We start from the raw sequence: 20,614 nt of genomic DNA on the forward strand, positions 1-20,614 counted from the left end.
CTCCCAGCATCAGAGTCTTTTCCAATGAGTCAACTCTTCGCATGAGGTGGCCAAAGTACTGGAGTTTCAGCTTCAGCCTCAGTCCTTCCAATGAACACTCAGGACTGATCTCCTTTAGGATGGACTGCTTGGATCTCCTTGCAGTCCAAGGGACTCTCAAGAGTCTTCTCCAACACCACAGTTCAAAAGCATCAATTCTCTGGTGCTCAGCTTTCTTTACAGTCCAACTCTCACATCCATACATGACCACTGAAAAACCATAGCCTAGACTAGACGGACCTTTGTTGGCAAAGTAGTATCTCTGCTTTTTAATATGCTATCTAAGTTGGTCATAACTTTCCTTCCAAGGACCTAATTACACTTAAAAGCTTTTGCAAAGCAAAGGAAACCACTGACAAAATGAAAAGACAACTGTCGGAATGGGAGAAAATATTTACCAGTGATATGATCAATAAGGGATTAGTGTTCATAATACACAGCTCATACAACTCAATATTAAAAAAAAACCCCAATTAAAAAATGGGCAGAAGATCTGAACACACATTTTCCTAAAAAAGATACACAGATGGCTAACAGGCCCATGAAAAGATGTTCAACATCACTATTAGAGAAATGTAAATCAAAACCATAAAAAGCTATCACCTCACATCTATCAGAATGGCTATCATCAAAAAGCCTATAAATAACACATATCAGGGAGGATGTACAGAAATGGGAACCCTTGTACACTACTGACAGGAATGTAGACTGGTGCAGCACCTATGGAAAACAGTATGGAAGTTCGCCAAAAGCCTAAAAATAGAACTACTATATAATCCAGTAATTCCACTTGTGGGTATATATCCCCAAAAACCATAAATGTTAATTCAAAAACGGTACATGCACCTCAATGTTTACAGCAGCATTACTTAAAACAGTCAAGATGTGGAAGCAACCTGAGTGTCCATCAACAGATGAATGAAAATGATGTCACTGTATATACACATGCACACAAAGGAGTGTTACTCAGCCATAAAAAATGAAATTTTGCCATTTTCAACAACATGGAGGGACATAGAGAGTATTATGCTTAGTGAAAAAAGCCAGAAAGACAAATATTTTATGTCATCATTTATATGTAAAATCTAAAAAATAAAACAAATTCACATACAGAAAACAAACTAGTGGTTACCAGTAGGGAAAGGAGTTGGGGGAGGAACAAGATAGGGGTATGGGATTAAGAGATACGAAGTATTAATACTCAGTTCAGTTCAGTCCAGTCCCTCAGATGAGTCCGACTCTTTGTGACCCCAGGCCTCCCTGTCAATCACAAACTACCGGAGTTTACCCAAACTCATGTCCATTGAGTCGGTGATGCCATCCAACCATCTCATCCTCTGTCATCCCCTTCTCCTCCTGCCCTCAATCTTTCCCCACATCAGGGTCTTTTCAAATGAGTCAGCTCTTCACATAAGGTGGCCAAAGTACTGGAGTTTCAGCTTCAACATCAGTCCTCCCAATGAACACCCAGGACTGATCGCCTTTACGATGGACTGGTTGGATCTCCTTGCAGTCCAAGGGACTCTCAAGAGTCTTCTCCAACACCACAGTTCAAAAGCATCAATTCTTTGGTGCTCAACTTTCTTTATAGTCCAACTCTCACATCCATACATGACTACTGGAAAAACCACAGCTTTGACTAGACAGACCTTTGTTGGCAAAGTAATGTCTCTGCTTTTTAATATGCTGCCTAGGTTGGTCATAACTTTCCTTCCAAGGAGTAAGCGTCTTTTAATTTCATGGCTGCAATCACCATCTGCAGTGATTTTGGAGCCCCCCAAAATAAAGTCAGCCACTGTTTCCACTGTTTCCGCATCTATTTCCCATGAAATGATGGGACCAGATGACATGATCTTAGATTTCTGAATGTTCAGCATTAAGCCAACTTTTTTACTCTCCTCTTTCACTTTCATCAAGAGGCTCTTTATTTCTTCCCTTTATGCCATAAGGGTGGTGTCATCTGAATATCTGAGGTGATTGATATTTCTCCTGGCAATCTTGATTCCAGCTTGTGCTTCATCCAGCCCAGCGTTTCTCATGATGTACTCTGCATATAAGTTAAATAAGCAGGGTGACAATATACACCCTTGATGTATTCCTTTTCCTATCTGGAACCAGTCCGTTGTTCCATGTCCAGTTCTAACTGTTGCTTCCTGACCTGCAAACAGATTTCCAAGAGGCTAGGCAGGTGGTCTGGTATTCCCATCTCTTTCAGAATTGTTCACAGTTTATTGTGATCCACACAATCAAAGGCTTTGGCATAGTCAATAAAGCAGAAATAGATGTTTTTCTGGAACTCCTGCTTTTTCGATGATCCAGCGAATGTTGGCAATTTGATCTCTCGATCCTCTGCCTTTTCTAAAACCAGCTTGAACATCTGCAAGTTCACGGTTCACATATTGTTGAAGCCTGGCTTGGAGAATTTAGAGTATCTTTACTAGTGTGTGAGATGAGTGCAATTGTGCGGTAGTATGAGCATGCTTTGACATTGCCTTTCTTTGGGATTGGAATGAAAACTGACCTTTTCCAGTCCTGTGGCCATTGCTGAGTTTTCCAAATTTGCTGGCATACTGAGTGCAGCACTTTCACAGCATCATCTTTCAGGATTTGAAACAGCTCAACTGGAATTCCATCACCTCCACTAGCTTTGTTCGTAGTGATGCTTTCTAAGGCCCACTTGACTTCACATTCCAGGATGTCTGGCTCTAGGTGAGTGATCATATCATCGTGATTATCTGGGTTGTGAAGATCTTTTTTTGTGTAGTTCTTCTGTGTATTCTTGCCACCTCTTAATATCATCTGCTTCTGTTAGGTCCATACCATTTCTGTCCTTTATCGAGCCCATCTTTGCATGAGATGTTCCCTTATCTCTAATTTTCTTGAAAAGATCTCTAGTCTTTCCTATTCTATTGTTTTCCTCTATTCCTTTGCATTGACCGCTGAGGAAGGCTTTCTTATCTCTCCTTGCTATACTTTAGAACTCTGCATTCAAATGGGAATATCTTTCCTTTTCTCCTTTGCTTTCTGCTTCTCTTCTTTTCACAGCTATTTGTAAGGCCTCCTCAGACAGCCATTTGCTTTTTTTGCAATTCTTTTTCTTGGGGATGATCTTGATCACTGTCTCCTGTACAATGGCACGAACCTCCGTCCATAGTTCATCAGGCACTCAGTCTATCAGATCTAGTCCCTTAAATCTGTTTCTCACTTCCACTGTATAATCATAAGGGATTTGATTTAGGTCAAACCTGAATGGTCTAGTGTTTTTCCCTACTTTCTTCAATGTAAGTCTGAATGTGGAAATAAGGAGTTCATGATCTGAGCCACAGTCAGCTCCCGGTCTTGTTTTTGCTGTCTCTATAGAGCTCCTCCATCTTTGGCTGCAAAGAATATAATCAATCTGATTTCGGTGTTGACCATCTGGTGATGTCCATGTGTAGAGTTCTCCTGTGTTGTTGCAAGAGGGTGTTTGCTATGACCAGTGCATTCTCTTGGCAAAACTATTAATACTATTTATAAAATAAATAAGCAACAAGGGTACCTTGTATATCAAGGATACATTATAGCCATTATTTTGTAATAATTTTAAAAGGAGAGCAGTCTATAAAAATATTGAATCACTATACTGTATACCTGAAAGTAATATAATATTATAAATCAACTGTATTTAATAAAGTGTTTTTAAAGTACCTGGCAATGAGATGGCACTTAGGGTGGATTCTTTTTTTTTTTTTTTTTGATGGCACTTTTATTTCCCTTCCCAAAAAACCAACTGAAACTAAATGAAGTAAACGACCTCAAATTTTTATTGTCTTCATAATAAAACAAAATATGAAGCTCAAAACTGGATCACTTGGCCCTTTCTCTTTTTATCACCTCCCAGCTCAAAATGCTTGCATCTCTTAATAGCCAGCACGCTCTTTGATCTGCAGTTGGGCTCACACATTCAAGACTCAGTACAATCTTCTTTGCAGTTTCACCCTTTTTCCGGAAAATCAGTGTAGTCTGCCCACCATAGCCACTCTGCTTCCTGTCATAACGCCAGATACAGAGAATCCTTGCCCTTCTTGTACTGTGTCACTTTGTGGGGCTGGTGCTTCCCACACTTCTTACAGAAAGTCCGGAGGGTTTTTGGAACGTTCACCACGTTTGTGAGAGCGATAACGGCACAGAAAAAAAGCAGGGTAGATTCTTCTGATTCCCCAACAGACCTGTGACCTACAAAATGTTTTCATATCCTGTCTCAGGGAGATGCTGACCAGGAAAGACTTAGTTGCACATGAGTCAAAATGGTGTACAGCTGGTTAACACGTGGCATTGAGTCAGAGTCCCTTCCTGCCCTTGCCTGGCTCTGTTTCCTTCCCCTTCCTTCTGGTATAGTAGAGTGCAAGTACTACGGGGACAGCCAAACCCTTAGTTTTCTGCAAATCACAGTACTATATTCCTCTTGCCTGTAACAGTGAATGATAAGATGCAGGGAGCATGTTAGACAGCAGTACCACAAGGCACAGTGATGACTCAGCAAGCACATTCTGGGAAGGGTGCTCCTTCTGGAAACAATCAGAGATGGAGCTCCCTGGCTGGACTTTGTCAATACTCATCAATTATGTACATGGAAGCTTCTTTGTGTTCTTCTTCCCTGTTGCTTTACAGGAACATATTAAATTGAGTTACACATCTCAGGGACTTGCTTTGAAACACATGAATTAGGTACCATGTTATACTGTTATAAGAACTACTGAACTTTACCAGTGAAAGAGAAGCCTGCATATGTTTTTCACTTCATTTTTATTTTTCAGTGCCTGCTGACCGTCTAATGACTTGCACCAAGCAGGCTGTTTGATTCATTTCTGAGGCACAAAATCATTTTCACACTTTCATCTTCCAAAAAGTATTGTTCCTTTTTTTCACTAAGCAAAAATTCATCCTGATCTCAGCCCAATTTGGGTTTCTTTCAAGTTCCACCAAAAGGCTTTCCACCTGAGCATTCTTCAATTCCATCTGTACTTTCAAGCATTTCATTACTGAGGCCCTGAAGGTAGGGGCATGGATTTTTAGATGAATTGCCTTATTTCAGTCCAATTTATGGCAGTAAGATTAAAGAGAAAAACAAACACACCATGGTGGACAACTCTGACAGAGCCCCAGTCTCTGCAAACATGGTGGGATGAATGTGATTGCATGCACATCAATGTCACATAAAACTGTAATGTGTGGAGGGGCTTCACTTGCTGAAACAAGTGGTAATGTTGGAAAGGCACAGCTGGCAAGGGACTGAGGGTAGCCTCTAGCTGACAGCCAGACCTCAGCCAACAGGTGTCAAAGGACTGAATGCTGCCAAGAACCATGTGAACTTGGAAGTGGATCCTTCCCCAGTCGAGCCTCAGATGAGACTACTGCCCAGGCCAGCACCTTCACTAACTTTGTAAGAGTCTGAAACAAAGGACCCTGCTATACTGTGCCAAACACAGAAACCATGAGATAATACACGATGTTATTTCAGACCACTGTATTTGTGTAATACTGCTATGTAGCAACCCATACTAAATTCACAGAAAAAGAGAAAAGCAACCCCTGACATCTGAGAGCCAATCTGGCACTCTCAGCAAGGCCCTGGTGTTGCTGGGAGCTGGGCTGCATTCACACGAGGCTTTTGTGTTAAATATAAATAACTCCAGAGGACATCAACATCAGACAGGGTCACAAGGTTCAAGGAAAAAAACATAACCACTCTGTAATGTCTGTATATGGGCAAAAACATGAACACTATTCAAATCCCCTAAACGATCAAACATCCCCCTATACTGGCTAATATGAACACAGAGCTTTAACTGTGATTCTTTTCCCTTGGCCCACAGAGAAGATTTCTTTAGACACTGATTCATCGAATTATCCCTCCTTAATGCATCTAACTCAGAGCAAAGCTCTACTTTCTCTAATCTTCCCCTAAATCACCTAAAAGAAGTCTGAATCCCATAAGTCTTTTCTAAGGCCTCTTTATTGAGATGCTGTATGATTCCCCACTGCTGTGTGGTCTCCTTCAACCAGCAATAAACCCAACTTGTCTAACTATGGGTGTGTTCCCAGAGGTCTTTGACTGGAGGACACTGACAACAGCAAACAAAGCAAATTAAGAAAAACAAAAAGCAAACATGATTTTATCATGGTTTGTTCATAAAAACAGAAGCATAAACCAAGAAAGCAAGAAAATAGAGAGCTTAAATTAGATCTAAAATACAAAAAAAATAACAAAGTATCTCCAAATGAGTATAAAGAAATGATTTGATAAACAGTATTAAGGTAAGTGGATAGGAACAGGAAAACTAGGATGGATCCAGATTGTGGACTAAATAAGAATGAACTCTATGTAGTATAAAGGATTAAACATTAATAAAAAATTATGAGCTGAAATGTAACGAATTACTTATCAGATCAATGTAAAAAGAACACTGCTATTTTGAAACAAAAAGACTGATCAATTTGGGTACCAACGCCTTGCATGAAAAGAAAAGCAATACACAAATCAAAAACAGCCTGAGAAATATGTGCATCACTGTGACAAAATATTTAAATCTACAATAGAGACTTTAACCAAATTTACAAGGAAAACATCAGATACCCAAAGGATAAGTGAGTAAAGGCTTCAATAGATCAGTCAAATAAGCAGAAAACAGAGCAAACAAAAACATGCAATCCTGTTCAAGCCACTCAGTGGTCCAAAGAGGTACTATTTTATAGCCACTAAGGTAGCAAGTTAGACAAATGAACAGAGGGGGAGACGCTTGGACCATCCTGGAAGTCCCTTCATGGAGGCAGTATTTTATATTGCTACAACTTATTTATAAAGCAACACAGAGGAGTCAGAATCCAATCTTTAGACTCCTACAAAATCTTTGCAAAGAAATCATTTGTTCAGATTTTACAAGAGGATTATCTACAATGGTAAACAAAAGTCTAACAACAGGGAAATGTTTAATGAATTGTGCTAGATTATCTAGTATTCACATAATTATGAAGACTAGAAACATGGAAAATATTTAGGACTTAATGTGACAAAAAAAAATGCAGTTTATAAAAGTATAAATAAAGGTTACCATTAGCTGCGTGGCTATAATGTGCCCCAGGCACTGTTTTGGGCATTTTTGTCACATTTCACTTAACCTTCACAATACCCTGCCATCCTGCCAGGAGAGTTATATTATTCTCATTTTATAGATGAAGATACTAGGGCAAAGCGATTAAATAAAGTGGCCAAGCTCACAGAGCTGGGAAGTTGAGGAGACAGATGTGAACCAAGACAGGACCTCAAATCTGTATTTGTAACTGCACTGTTTTGCCTCTTTTACACACACAAGATGGCTGCAACTAGGTGCTACCATGGATATCTGGGACAAATACTGGATTAAATATGCAAACGTGAAATAACTGTCATATGGGAATAGGATTAAAGTCAATTCAACTACAAAAACCCTCATCTTTAATGATATATGATCTACCCAATACAAACAACATAATCAAGCAATGAATTGGTGAACTCCAACTCCATGAGGAGTTTTAATTATATGTATGCGTGTGTGCTCCATCATACCCGACTCTTTGCAATCCCATGGATTGTAGCCTGACAGTCTTCTCTGTCCATGGAATTTCCCAGGCAAGAATACTGGAGTGGGTTACCATTTCCTACTCTAGGGCATCTTCCTGATCCAGGGATCATACCTGTGTTTCCTGCATTGGCAGGTGGATTCTTTACCATTGAGCCACCAGGAAAGTATTTTAATTATACACATCCTTGGAAAAAGACCTGTCCAAAACTACTTCTAATTTCATTCTTTCCTGGCAGAGCAGAACAGAGGGACAGAACACAGAATACAGCCATCAGATCACTGCACAAGGGTGAGGGACGAGAAGCCCAGGGAGCCCAGGGATACAGCAGGAATCATGGAACTGCAGAGCTGATGGGGAAGACAAGTTAGCTTCAAGACTACAAGGCAAGGACATGTGTACGAAGGAGACCTATTTGCTTCCTCTCTTATAATAATCTAAGCTCCTACCTACTTACAGTGGGCAGGTATAAAGATAAAAGTCAGAGTCCCCAGAGGAAGAGCAGTGAGTACCCCGTATGTTTGTGTTTCTGTAAAAACTGAATCAGTGATGCTATGTGGCAACCTATGGGCAGGTACAGGTTCACCCCCTTGCCATCCAGGTCTGTGTGTGCTGACAGCAAAGCAAGACACTTCTTCTCAGGGCAGTGAATTAATCACTCTTTTCCACACCTATGTCTTCAAGTCTTGATTCTACTGGTACTTTCAGGATGACCTAAATCCTTGGTCAAATGTCAGATGACACTCTAACCACTGTCACCTTTTCTAGGTGGTAAATTAAAATAAAGGATGCTTTGGATTCTATTAGGCTTCCCTGATAGCTTAGTTGGTAAAGAATCTGTCTGCAATGAAGCAGACCCCGGTTCGATTCCTGGGTCGGGAAGATCCCCTGGAGAAGGGATAGGTTACTCACTCCAGTATTCTTGGGCTTCCCTTGTGGCTCAGCTGGTAAAGAATCCACCAGCAATGCAGGAGATCTGGGTTAGATCCCTGGGTTGGGAAGATCCCCTGGAGAAAAGAAAGGCTACTCCCTCCAGTATTCTGGCCTAGAGAATTCCATGGACTCTATAGTCCATGGGGTCGCAAAGAGTTGGACACAACTGAGCGATTTTCACTTTCTTTCACTTTGGATTCTAATGTGAAAGTTGGGTCAGAAAACCTATGTTAAGAAGCACAGACTTTGGGGGTGGGGAAAACAAGAGAACCCCATCCCTAGACATTCTATGCTGTTTTTTCTTAAGTTGACTTGTAACATGAGTTTTTATTTTTATTTCAACTTTATTTCTACTTCTGGAAGTGTGCTCACCAACAGAAGTTTGGTTTCCATGCTTCACCATACTACTGACCCCTTTACCCATCTCACCCTCCCTCTGCCCCTGCCCCTCTGCTAAACACTACTCTGTACCATTTTACTCAATCTTGCTCAGAAAGCCCCTCACTTTGTGTGAGACGACCACTATTGTGCTTAGAGCTGATTATAACTCCCAGATTACAGGTGACATCCACTGTCCAACTCCATCATCTGTGCAATCTCTTCAGAAGACCATTGCACAGAGGGTCAGGGCAGAGCTCATTTGTTGTCAAGGCTTTTGAGACAGGGAAAGTGAAAGTGGATGCTTGAACAGACATCGTTTTAGGCGGGCAGAGGGAGCAGGGTTGGGGAAAGGAGGATGTGAAACAAGGCCCTGTAAATCTGATTTTACTGATACTACATCTCAGCCAGACCAGAATCAGTTATGTGCAAAATGATTAATCACTGTCTCCCTGAAATATTCAAGGTCCTGCTGCCTATTCTTAGGATGGAAAAAAAATCTAATGCTGAAATATGACTTTCAGGCTTTTGTTCATTCTATACCCTTTTAATAAAGCAGGACATAAAATTTTGCCTTGGGCTTGGCTGAGTTATGGGGTTTATCTCCTAAGTGGCAAAGCTTCATCCCTCAGCCTCATCCACCAAACTGTGCCCAAGTTATAGGAAGCCTGCTAGAGAAGGAAAAATGTGGGTGTTGTCCCTAAGGCATCCATCTATCAGATGCAATAATTGCTCCAAGAGACAGGTTTTCTCTTTATATTTATAGAAAAATAGTCACTGTAGAAGAAAATGAATTTAGCTAACGGGCAAATGTGGATGGCGCTGCACGGTGGATATTCTGACAAATGTGGCAGATGAATTACAACCTGCCTCCATCAGTGCTGGGAGGGGTAGGGAAGCAGAAGGACAAATTCTTGGGCATTACTGAGGCGATGGCTTCAGCTGGGTTCCCACCTACCTTTTCTGCATACTCAGACACAATCTGCTTGATCTCGGCAGAGCATAGGCCCACAATCTGGCCCACGGAGCTTGCGGTCGGCCGACTCTGCAATCACAAGGGAGGGTGTGCTCTCAAGGACACGCACTGGCTTTCACACATTGGAAACCCTGAGCATGACTACAGCAAAACAGATAACATTCCTGGGGGAAAAGTAATTTGGCTTTTCCTCACGTGTTCATCAACAAGGAAGGGAGAAAACAAGCCTCAGGACAAAGGTTACCTCACCTCACTCCCTCCTGAATCACTCAGCAAACTCTGTTAAGATTCTCCTCGGACCCTAGGTATCTCTAGAAAGTCATTCTTCACCATTTATACCCCATCCCATGGTTTTTGTTGCTGAGGATCATTAAAAAGAGCCTAAAAGGAACTTGGCAGGCATAGGACTCAGAGGAAGAAAGTGGAAATGGGAGAGGAAAAGGGATTTCAGAATTCCTGAACTACCTCCTGAGTGTCACAGATCTTTCCTACCGTAAAGAAGGATTCTCTTTCAAAGCACCTGGATAAACCTTCGGGACAGGTCGTGAGCTCTGAGAAAAGGGAATATAAATTCAGTGCCCTACCATCTACTCAGATGGTATAGGAGAGAAACAGGAGACAGGGGCTCCTGTTCTGAATGCCACATGTGGTTGTGGACAAGCAGGACTGAACCACAGCTCTCCCACATGGGTCCTGTGATGTCATCCAGCTGGGACATCCTGTCTTCACAAAGGTCCTTCAGGTCTCCCTCCGAGAGGTTCCCATGAATGGCAACACCGTGCATGTATAAAAAGTTCCCCAAAGAAAGATCCCAGGAAACAAGAAGCAGAGTGCTAAAAAGAGAGGGCCCTCCACCACAGAGCAGGTTGGTTCCAAATCTCCCTCTCCACACCACGCCCACCCTAGTGGCCACACCCGCCTCACCTCCTCATGTGCCATGGCGGTCATCTTGGTCATCAAGGACTGAATACGCTGCTAAAAGAGGAATGGGGAGAAGTAGTAGTGAGCAGGTCTGCCCACAAAAGGCTTAAGCTGGGTATCTAAACAGGGCTTTTCAGTGGAATCCAAGGGCTGTTTTACCCAGTCTCATTTTATGGTGAGTCTCATGAGAAGTGATGGAAGGAGACTGAAAAGAGTGTGAAAAAACAGCCAACGGTAGCTGGCCATTCCGGAAAACTGGAGATCAAAGTGATATTGTATACCTGTGGTGGATTCATTTTGATATTTGGCAAAACTAATACAATTATGTAAAGTTTAAAAATAAAATAAAATTTAAAAAAAAAAAAAAAGAAAGTGATATTTCTCTCCAAAAGATTTATGCAGAAACCCTAGAGGGCCACATGGATCACTCACTTCTTCAGCAGCTTGAAGCTCATCCTCCTCGTGGGCATCAGCTTTTTCTGCAGTCAACAGCCCTGTCGGAAGTGCCGTTTTCTTGTCCTCAGCCTGGAAGGGAAGATGTAAAAACTGGCTGAGCACTATCGGTGGAGACAGTAGAGAAAGGGTAACACTGCAAAGAGCCATAAGTCAGTGAAAGAAAACACACAGATCTGCACAAATGACCCAGCCCCTAAGAAAGGATGCAAAATCCAGAGACCTCAGCCTCCACTCCAACCACATGCCAAACAAGTGGAGTCTTGGGGCTTGCTCAATGCCTGCCTCCGTCTCTGAACTACTCGCTGATTAAATTCCTATCAGGCCATAGACCTTTGCCAGACTTTCCCATGCACTGTGATTGGGTCTTCCCCTACTTTAATTTCTTTAAGACTAGATCACTGCCTTTTTTTCAGCTGAGGTGCATGAGTGGATATGAAAGCAATTTAGCAGGTATGCTGCTGCTGCTGCTAAGTCGCTTCAGTCGTGTCCGACTCTGTGCGACCCCATAGACGGCAGCCTACCAGGCTCCCCCATCCCTAGGATTCTCTAGGCAAGAACACTGGAGTCGGCTGCCATTTCCTTCTCCAATGTGGGAAAGTGAAAAGTGAAAGTGAAGTCGCTCAGTCTGTCCGACTCTTAGTGACCCCATGGACTGCAGCCCACCAGGCTCCTCCATCCATGGGATTTTCCAGGCAAGAGAACTGGAGTGGGGTGCCACTGCCGTCTCCACTAGCAGGTATGACTGGCATCTAAATACAAATAACAGAACATATCAGAGTACTTTTGGGTGGGGGTGTGTGTGTCTACTAAACCATGATGAAAATAACTCCTACTATCAAGAGCTGTCAACAAAATTTGAAAATCGCTAGTTTAAAGGTTTAAAGGATAAGACTCTAAGCTGCTTGTCCTGATGCTCAAGCTCCATGCTATAAACCCAGCTCAGGTTCAAAATGTACCACACTCAGGACACCTGGAATCATGGCTGCTCCCCAAGCCTGCGCTGTGAGTCTAGAGTTCTTGGTTTTAGCTCCATCTTTGCCATTCACAAGCTACTGATCTCAGATTTACCTTCTCTGGATATTAGGATCTCTTGGGGTTGAATGAGAGGATTGGCCTCAGATATCCCTCTGAGACCATCCCAATTCTGGGATGTGCTTAAGCATATGAGTGGCTCCAGGGGCTGGCCTGAGCACTTGTGTATATATGCAGGGGATAAGACTTCCAGTTCAAATGTACCATCTGACATGAGAATGATAAGGCAAGGCCAATGTGAATAATATTTCATGGACATCTCATAATTTTTCCAACCATAATCAAATTGCCTTATTTCAGAATACAGTCATATACACAGATATTGTTTTCAGACCTAAAATTATATATTATACATACATATCAAATTCTTATATACAATACAGTTACCCCATGACACTCTAATCCAGAAACATCTTGCTTTGGAGGAAATGGCTGTTTGGTTGAGTGAAAACACAAATGCGGAAATGAGAAAACCAAGAGAGATGTCATAATGAATGCATAAATGATTATTAATGGTAATAATAATGATGATAGTTCACACTTAGTAAATGTGCACTCTGAGTTGGATTATTCTACATCTTTTACATTTTAATCTTCACAACAGTGTTGTGAGATAGTACAACTTCTGCCCCCATTTTACAGATGCCATAAACTGAGGCACAACAATTAAGCGTACTGACGGAAATCATGCAGTGAAAGGGAGGAACTAGCATTTGAAACCAGCCAGTCTGGCCTTAGAACATATGCACCTCAGTGCCCTCTGAGGACTGAGACAACGACCACAGGAAGCAGGGGGAGGCTGGGGTCAGGGAAGGCTCCCGGGAAGCACCGGGAATGGGGTCTAGACAGCGGAGGGGCGGCAGAAGAGTAGTGGGAGGAGCTGTGTCTCACTTAAGAAAATCCAGGGGTTGGGTAAGGAGTGAGAAAACAGGTTCACTGGACCTCAGCTGTGGACTCTTTAAGAGGTCACCAGCCGCTTTGGCTAGCACATTATTACTGAAAAGGCAGTAGGTAAGAGCACAGGCTTTGATGTCACACAGACCTGGGTTCAGATTCTTTTTATGGCACTTTAGGAGCTGTGTGATCTTGGACAAATCACTGAGCCTCTCTGAACCTCAGCTTTTTGATCTGAAAAACAGGAATGAGTATCTTCCTCACAGAGTTGTTTAGCCTGACCAAAGGGTCTGGACACTGGAAAGGGTAGCACTATAAGATTTATATGCCTGCCCTGCTGCTGGCAATTAAGAATCATGAATAAACACATACACACACACACAAAAATATGAATGAAGAGAAAACTCTGAGATTCCTTTATGAAGTTATAAAACCCCATCTTGACTTCCTGTTTTTTCCACTCCAAGCTTAGTACATAGCCAGCCTGTAACGTACACTGTGCTCTCTCTCACTGCCAGGAGGCTGTTCACACCCATCTAGGGTGTCTCTCATCAGATGAGGATGCTCAGGCCCCCATTTTAGAGTTATTAAAGCCCACATGTTTGACCCTGGGGCCATGATTTTCAATCACCCTTCATTTCCAGTCCCATGATGAGGAGTTGTCGCAGTTCCCCAACCTGCAGAGGCAGCAGATTGGGAACACCAGGAGGAAGATGCAGGGATCAAAAGCAGCTGGTACACCCCTGCTGACTGGGGTTGCTCAAGGACCAGAGCCTTGTTGTCCCATCCCTTTTGGGAGCCTGTCAGTGTCAGACAGAGGCAAAGTAGAGGGGTACTTCCATATCTCAAATGTGCTCTTCCATTAGCCAAGCATTTCTTACCTTTTCTGTTTTGCTCTGGCGGCTAAATCCATATCTCCTGCAAGCCACAGAAGAGAGGAGCTCAATTATTACTCCAAAACAACAAAAAAAGTTGATCAAATGAATTTTAGTTGCACTCTTATATGAAAAGCACCAAAAAGAACTTTGGCTATTTGGTGACTGGAGAACATGTTTCAAGTGCCAAAACCACAAACATATTCCACTGTTTTTGAATAAAGGGCCCAGCATTCAATTTGCCACATAAATACTATCAATATAAATGGGAACTCTCCATGCAAAGCACACCATTCTCTTAAAGTGTGATTACTACTGTTTGAATACAGAACTATACCGATCCATAGTTTAAGCTAGAAGCCTTAAAAATATCTGTATATGTGAATGTGTTTGCTCAAGCTTAACATGCTCTCTAATGACTACTTTCATAACCTCACATCCAGCCCACTTTTTATTCTCAAACACAACCCAAGCACAATGCCAAAAATGTTGTGTGCTCACTTCACGCAAGTTTAAATTCAAAGACATTCACAGATGCACTTTAAACTAGCTTATTTTCAGGTTCTAATTAATATCTTTTTCTTTTAAGCAATACAAAAACCATTCGATCTAAAACAAAAACCATAATGCAAAACACCCAAACTCACTTACCTTTAAATGGTTTATAAGGAAATAAAATTACACACAACCATTTAAGAAAAACAAATTAAGGGACCCTGCTCTGCCTTCACTCACAGCTCACCCCACTTGCTGGGTCATGTGCTGGCTTCTGCCCTTGTCTCAAGCCTCCACTTCCACTCTCCCTCCCAATCCCTTATTCAACCTCCTACTGGCCTTATACGCATCTGGCAAGGCAGAGAACAGAAGCCCTCCTAGTGGGCACTGTCACCAGGGCCTCCGTTCCATGGACCCAGCTAACAACCACTGAGCCTCACCCCAGCAGCTCACCTCCCCTGCTCCTGGGCATCGGCGCCGAGCAGAGTTCTGCATATACTGTGCTGTTCTCCTGTCTCCTCCTACCTTTCTACTCACTCCTCACATCTCAGCTCTAAAGCCACCTCTTCCTCTGAAGCATGCCCAGACTTCACTTTGGATGCTTTTGGTCATTTCCAAAAGTCAGTTCCACTCAATCTGAAAATCTCAATCTAGGACCAGCGCTTTGCCAGACATGTGATGAGTGTGAAGGGAAAGACACACTTGGGCACAGGATTTCTCAGGATTGGGCTGACAAATCACAGGCTTAGTTTATAGTTGAGTCTAGTGCACAGCGCAGGTTGGGTAGTAGCAGGTCAGGACACTGGGTTTAGATTCTTCACCCTGATGACAGCCAGCTCTGTGACATGGGGGAAACTACTTCACCTCTCTGAGCTTATCTGTACCACTGATAAGGTATTATAGACATGATCTCCAGCCCTGTTTAAACAGCTTCCATATGATTTCTATAAACTACCACTGACAGTATAGGAGGGTTAGAAGGAGACACAAACTACAGGCTGTGTAGTTTGGGTTGGACACTTTAAATTACAGCAGCACTCTGCCCTGGCTGATCTATCCCTGTGCCTGTACGTGTTCCCCCTACTTTCTGATCAGCAATCATGTCCAGCTGACTGTTGGCATGTCTGCATCCTTCTCCAGGAAAATGCAGAAATCAAGAAGCCAAATATATCACCTGTCCTTGCAATAGGCTGTCTTATAACTGGAGAGACCAGAAGTCATTGCCGGGTACACTGTGCCCATCCACAGATCGACAGGCCCACAGTGCAGAAGATCAAAGTTCAATTCTGAGTGTCCACCCAAATCCTGTACAAGACCTTATGGCAGATTCTGTGAACTGGCTTAGTCATCTTTCTATACTGTACAGGCCAGAAAACAAACAGCTCTATTTTCCACATTCCCTTGTACCCAGAGTTCTGAATACTATTTAAGTTCCATCAATGAGATGTATTTGCTGGAGTTTTGAATGTGTAACAGTTAGAGCAGGAAACAGTGAGAGCATAAGGGGTTCACTGTGCTCATGGGGATCACAGTAGAAGTAACCTGATTCTGGGCCAGAAGCTGTGACAGTGGTTTTCTGATCTTGGAAAAAGCGGTGGCTCTTTTGCCAGCAGCTGTGGTACCAGCTTCCCAGCACCACAGGCTATCTGCCAGCTTCTTGACCACAGAGGCAGCAGCAGCAGCCTCGGCAGCCCAGATCTACTGTGATGCTTGGGCAGTAACCCTGCTCAGTCCAGATCACATGCCTGAACTCTTCCCATCCACCCTCGTAATCAATCCCTTCTGCTGGAACTAGTGGGTGGGTTCTGAGTCCTGAACCAGGGACTCAAACCAGCTGACCAACAGAGGGTCTCTCCAAAGTTTCCCACTCCTTGAAGTGTCCTTGCACCCTGGGTATTCTTTTGTTTCCCAAGCCTTCAGTCTCTGGAGACCTTTAAGGGCAGAAGACATACCCTCAGACAGGCAGGTCTTATCAAAGATCCGGGAACTTTATGGATTTTCCAAATAAAGAAGTAAACAACTAAACATGAGTAAATTCAATTCCCAGGTCCAAGCTACTTCTCCTTAAAGACAGAAGCTCAGGAAGACTTTTCTGACCACCCCAAACTAGGCTTCTGTGCCTGTCCACCCTTATGCTCTCACTGTCTCCTCCTCTAACTGTTGGACTTTCAAAACTCCAGAAAATGCATCTCAAGGGCAGAACCTAAATAGTATTAACAACTCTAGGTGCAAAGGAATATGGAAAATAGAGTTGCTTGTTTTCTGGCCTGCACAGGATAGAAAGATGCTGGATGTCGACTAAGTAAAGTCTCGTACAGGATTTGGGTGGACATGTGCTTCTGTGTTGACACCAAAAAAAGCATTCGCACTCACTCCATAGGGTACAATTATTCTGTATTATATGCACTCTGTCTGTTGAGCCCTGGAGGGGAGGAAATCTTCTCCACTCACTCTTTTTCTCTATACTTTTAAAGTTGAGGTTTAATTCATACAACATAAAATTCATTTTAAAATGCATATTTCAGCAGTTTTTAGTGTATTCACTACTTTGTGTAACTAGTGCTGCGCCACACATATAACTTTAGTATTCACCTACCCAAGTTATTCTGAACATATTTAAATATACTCAAATAACTAAAGCATGTATTTAAAAATTTAACTTCATTATTAAGATTCTGTTTCTAAGCCACACTAGTCACACTGTAAGTGTTCAACAGTCACAGGTGGCTAGTGACCACTACATTGGACATCATCATTCTAGAAAACAAACATTCTAGTCTTCTTCCCTGGGGCACATTAAGACAGATATCAAATTATCTGGAACCCAGAACAAATCAGGGACATAAAAAGCCCTAAATACTAAGGACAATGGATTCTGTTCTTTGTTCATTCAATGGACATTTACTAAACACCTTCTGTGAACATATCATGGGCCTTCAGAAGGGACATAGGTTAGAAGAGATATGTTACATGCACTTAAAATGCACTTCCTCACACTGGCAGTTTCATAGTGTGGTTAGGCGTGTAAGTTAGCTCCTAAAAGTTTACTGAACCCATAATATAATTGAAATATTATAAAGATACCATTGTGTTTCAGTCTAAAATCAAAACTATGAGTCTTGTTTTTCCAACAACATAGTATTTAAAGAAATATACCTTAACATGTTTTTAACAAGACATACCAACCTAGATAGCATATTGAAAAGCAGAGACATTACTTTGCCAACAAAGGTCCATCTAGTCAAGGCTATGGTTTTTCCTGTGGTCATGTATAGATGTGAGAGTTGGACTGTGAAGAAAGCTGAGTGCCAAAGAATTGATGCTTTTGAACTGTGGTGTTGGAGAAGACTCTTGAGAGTCCCTTGGACTGCAAGGAGATCCAACCAGTCCATTCTAAAGGAGATCAGCCCTGGGATTTCTTTGGAAGGAATGACGCTAAAGCTGAAACTCCAGTACTTTGGCTACCTCATGCGAAGAGTTGACTCATTGGAAGACTCTGATGCTGGGAGGGATTGGAGGCAGGAGGAAAAGGGGACGACAGAGGATGAGATGGCTGGGTGGCATCACCAACTTGATGGACGTGAGTTTGAGTGAACTCCGGGAGTTGGTGATGGACAGGGGGTGCTGCAATTCATGGGGTCGCAAAGAGTCGGACACGACTGAGCAACTGAACTGAACTGAACAGTCCTTAAGGCCCTCAGCATAGTTGCCCAGGCTCAAAATATACCCTTGAGCAACTGAAAGTCAAAAAAGGGAGGAGAAACTGGGATGCTGGCCTCAAAGTCAGATGCTCTATGGACCTAGGCTGAGTGACCTTTAACTGCAAAGAGGATACACTGTTTTCAGACCTTCTTACGTAGCAGTCAAAATATTTTCCCTCTCATCAAGAGGAGAAATGAAGAGGAAAACAAGCACTGACAACAAATGAGGGATTTAGATTCCTAGGTGGGGAGGAGCAACTAAGGGATGCCACAATGGTGAGGGAGAGGCTGGAAGGAGCAGAGTGAGACCCAGAACCAGCAGGGGGCCAGCCCTGCTTGATGAGGAAGGGAGGCAAAGAGGGTAAGGCTTGTCTTAAATGGGCTGGAGGGAGAACTAGAACTTGGGGGATGAGAACATAGGGACAAGGAAAACTGAAAAAGAGAGGCTCAGCATAGGATTCTCATTTGAATCCAAAAGTCATATTTATGAGCATTTGAGAACCAAAAACTGCTGCTGCTAAGGATAATAAAGATGATGGTGGTGGTGATGAAGATGGTGGTGATGATGATGTGGTGGTGGTGGTGATAGCATCTAATAGTTGACATTTACTGTTTTCTACATGGAACAGACTATCAAAATCCTTCATAAAGACCCTATTATATGACCCTCACCTAATGGGAAAGATCTCCATGCAGTGGAGAGCACTGACTAGAACCCTGAGAGAAGAGTCTAACAGCCAGATAGGAGGATAGGGGCCTTCCCAAGGAAGGGGAATAAATGAATGACTTCTCTGGGCTGTAAGTTTCATCCAATTTGCTCTGTCAGTTGTAATAACTCTTTAGTTGTTCAGTCTCAGAGCAAACAAAAAAGACTGGGCCTGTCTTTCTATAACCAAGAACCAAATTATCACCAGAGGCTCAAACACATTTTATATAATGATGATGACATGCTTTTGCAGTCCATCAGACCTGAGCTCAAGTCCCAGTTTGAGGCTCTTACTAGTTAACAGTTGACCTTGGGCAGGTTACTTTTTAACCTCTGTGAAAGCTGTCTTCATCATTCTCAAAAAGGGGAATGAACTGAATAAACCATCAGAATTCCCCACCTTCACAAATTCACCCTCTCCTTATCAGAAAAGCTAAAAAAAAAAGCAAAATAACCCCATCTCCTAAAAAAACAACAAAAAAGCCTTCACCAAGCAGCTACCCCAGGCTTAGAAATCAGGAGCCAGCATGACCCCACCAACAAGAACTACGGTGAGTACCGAGACACATATTGGATATTGGAAAAAATGAAGGTATGAACCATACAAACTAACAAAAAACACATTTCCCTGAGTTCTTTTTGGCTCTAGGACACGTGAGACTCACAGAGGCTGTCTCTCCAGCTCTGGCTCATGTGGACCAGCACAGCCTTGTCTGCCCTCTTGCAGCTGGGGGGTGGCTAGAAAGCCCCCATCACAGTGTCCAGTTGCACAAGGTCCCACACCCCAAAGGACCCCACACTTGGGTTGTTGTTGCTGTCATGAAATTCTTAACGATTAATCATTACTCATAACTCTTAACAGGGGATCCTGCATTTTCATTTTATATTGGCCCCTGCACGTTAGGAGCTGGTCTGGAGGTACCTGATTCAGAAGAGGAGTTCAATTCACAGCAGCAAATGGTGAGCATAGGGCAGCCCTCACAGCTAGATTAGGGCCAGAACTAACAACTTCCTTTTAATGAAATGGACTAGCTTTCATTCTTAAGAGCCAGCATTACTCTCTGAAAAACAAACAAAAAGTGGCAATTACAATTCCACTTGAGAGATGGAATTAGTAAGGCAATTAAACCTTAATTTCCTGCTGGTTCTCTCCAGCATCCTAGAGGGAGAAGCCATAGATGCTCACTCTGAGACGCTAGTGGCGGTGCTGTTAGCTCCAGCCCCCCAGTGAGGGCTGGGTTATAAGCAGAGCAACACACAGCAACCACTCAGATGAGAGAGGAGGAAAGTACCAGGAGACATACTCACATCAAGGAATCAGTGACCCTAAGTAGAAAATTCAGGACATAAAGGAAGGTTACTACCCAGAGTCAAGCAAAAAAAATCCAACGAGGAGAGGCATTTCTGTGTGTTTAAGTGAAAACTGAGGCCAAAAGAATTTTTTTTCAATTGGAGATATTTTTAAGAAGTGACAAAACAACTTCTAAATTCTTCATTTTTCTGTTCAGGACAGTTCTTCACAGGAAACCAAAACTAGTATCTAACACAAAGTAAAGCTGCTTTAACTGCGGTTTCCCTGAACATGTTTACAAATGGCAGGGGCAAGGAC

General features: G+C 42.6%; 1 protein-coding gene and 1 pseudogene across 2 annotated transcripts in view; both read right to left on the reverse strand.

The window, feature by feature from the left end:
* CCDC93 (coiled-coil domain containing 93) overlaps positions 1-20,614 on the reverse strand; it is a 103,727-nt gene that overhangs the window by 48,640 nt on the left and 34,473 nt on the right. The window contains exons 8-12 of one of the 2 annotated variants that reach the window (XM_010860777.1): positions 20,314-20,331; positions 14,110-14,146; positions 11,279-11,371; positions 10,850-10,900; positions 9,908-9,994 (exon numbers count right to left, since the gene is read on the reverse strand). In XM_010860777.1, the coding sequence (XP_010859079.1) occupies positions 9,908-9,994; positions 10,850-10,900; positions 11,279-11,371; positions 14,110-14,146; positions 20,314-20,331 (286 nt within the window). The remainder of the gene's footprint in view (positions 1-9,907; positions 9,995-10,849; positions 10,901-11,278; positions 11,372-14,109; positions 14,147-20,313; positions 20,332-20,614) is intronic. The other variant, XM_010860778.1, reaches the window with a different exon arrangement.
* On the reverse strand, positions 3,650-4,264 carry LOC105003811 (annotated as a pseudogene).

Source organism: Bison bison, unplaced genomic scaffold, assembly GCF_000754665.1.
Source record: "Bison bison bison isolate TAMUID 2011002044 unplaced genomic scaffold, Bison_UMD1.0 scf7180017864471, whole genome shotgun sequence".
NCBI lineage: Eukaryota > Metazoa > Chordata > Mammalia > Artiodactyla > Bovidae > Bison > Bison bison.